This window comes from Anopheles ziemanni, unplaced genomic scaffold (assembly GCF_943734765.1).
Source record: "Anopheles ziemanni unplaced genomic scaffold, idAnoZiCoDA_A2_x.2 scaffold_14_ctg1, whole genome shotgun sequence".
Taxonomy (NCBI): Eukaryota; Metazoa; Arthropoda; class Insecta; order Diptera; family Culicidae; genus Anopheles; species Anopheles ziemanni.
In genome coordinates this window covers 162,732-164,046 of record NW_026690049.1, presented here as the reverse complement: position 1 = coordinate 164,046, position 1,315 = coordinate 162,732, and the positions used below count along the sequence as shown (strand labels likewise).

The 1,315-nt window shown below is 58.6% G+C and overlaps 1 protein-coding gene across 1 annotated transcript; it reads left to right on the top strand.

The window, feature by feature from the left end:
• On the top strand, positions 1-1,023 carry LOC131292912 (uncharacterized). The gene has a single exon (XM_058321010.1). It carries the CDS (start codon positions 1-3, stop codon positions 1,021-1,023), a length of 1,023 nt encoding a protein of 340 aa, XP_058176993.1.
• The last annotated feature ends 292 nt before the right edge of the window (positions 1,024-1,315 follow it).

Sequence of the window (1,315 nt, the reverse complement as noted above, 5' to 3'; positions counted from 1 at the left end):
ATGCTGGACCTGCAGCTGCTCAACGACGGCGAAACAAGTACCTTTCGGAGAAATGGCAGGACATCTATAGTGGACGTGACCTTCTGCAGTCAACGGCTGGCAACTGGAGCAGATTGGAGAGTGCTAGAGGACGATACCCTCAGTGACCACCAAGCCATTCGCTTCTCGGTGGGACATACCCGTGGTCCATCAGGAAGCGGATATGGGGTCACGGGAGGATGGAGGACGCAGTGCTTCCACTCGGACACGTTCCTGGCAGCTCTAAGCCTCGGGGGCTTTGGCATCGCACCAACCAGTGCCGCTAAACTGGTAGACGTCTTATCGGACGCGTGTGATGCAACAATGCCGAGGAGGAGGCCATCCAGCTCGAAACGTCGGCCGAAGTACTGGTGGAACCAAGCCATCAAGGAGCTAAGGACGGCGTGCACCACGGCCCGTAGGAAGCAGCTGAGAGACCGCTCCGATGTGCGTCGGGAGGAGCTGAAGCTGGTGTACCAAGCTGCCAGATCGGCCCTGAAAAGGGAGATCAAAGCCAGCAAAAGGCGGTGCTTCCTCGACCTCTGTCGCGAAGCCGAGAGAAATGTGTGGGGCAACGCGTACAGGGTCGTTGTGAACAAGCTGAAGGGCCAGCCCCCGCCGGAAAGGTGCCCAACCAGACTTCGTGCCATCATAGAGGAGCTGTTTCCGCAGCACGATCTCACGACTCGTGTCCTATCGTCGTCACCAGCTGAGGAGCTGTCCACGGGGGTGGTGCCGGTGACCAACGAGGAGCTGCTGGACGCCGTTAGGCTGCTGAGGCTGGACAAAGCTCCGGGCCCGGACGGGAATCCCGAATGTGGCGCTGAAGGCTGCGGTGCAGGCGTATCCGGAAGTGTTCAGGGAGTCGTTTCAGCGGCTTCTGGAAACGGGAGAGTTCCCTGCTGTATGGAAGAGGCAGAAGCTAGTCCTTCTGCCGAAGCCAGGGAAAGGTGTGGGCGGCCCTCCCTCATTCAGACCTCTGGGGCTGCTGGACACAACTGGTAAGCTGCTGGAGAGGATCATATTGAACCGCCTCATCGTTTTCACTGAGGGTCAAAGTGGACTCTCCGACCGGCAGTTCGGCTTCCGCAAGAGGAGATCAACGGTGGACGCAATCCCTGCGGTAGTGGGGAAGGCGAGAGCAGCGTACGAGAAGAAGAGGACTGGAGATCGTTGCTGCGGAATCATCACCATCGACGTTAAGAATGCCTTTAACAGTGCCAGCTGGGATGCGATAGGCTTAGCTCTGCGGAGTCACAACGTACCCGAGTACCTGTGCAGGATCCTCGCGAGTTAC

What these genes read in the sequence shown, in the direction of transcription:
- LOC131292912 (XM_058321010.1), top strand. Translation starts at nt 1, where the DNA reads ATGCTGGACCTGCAGCTGCTCAACGACGGCGAAACAAGTACCTTTCGG.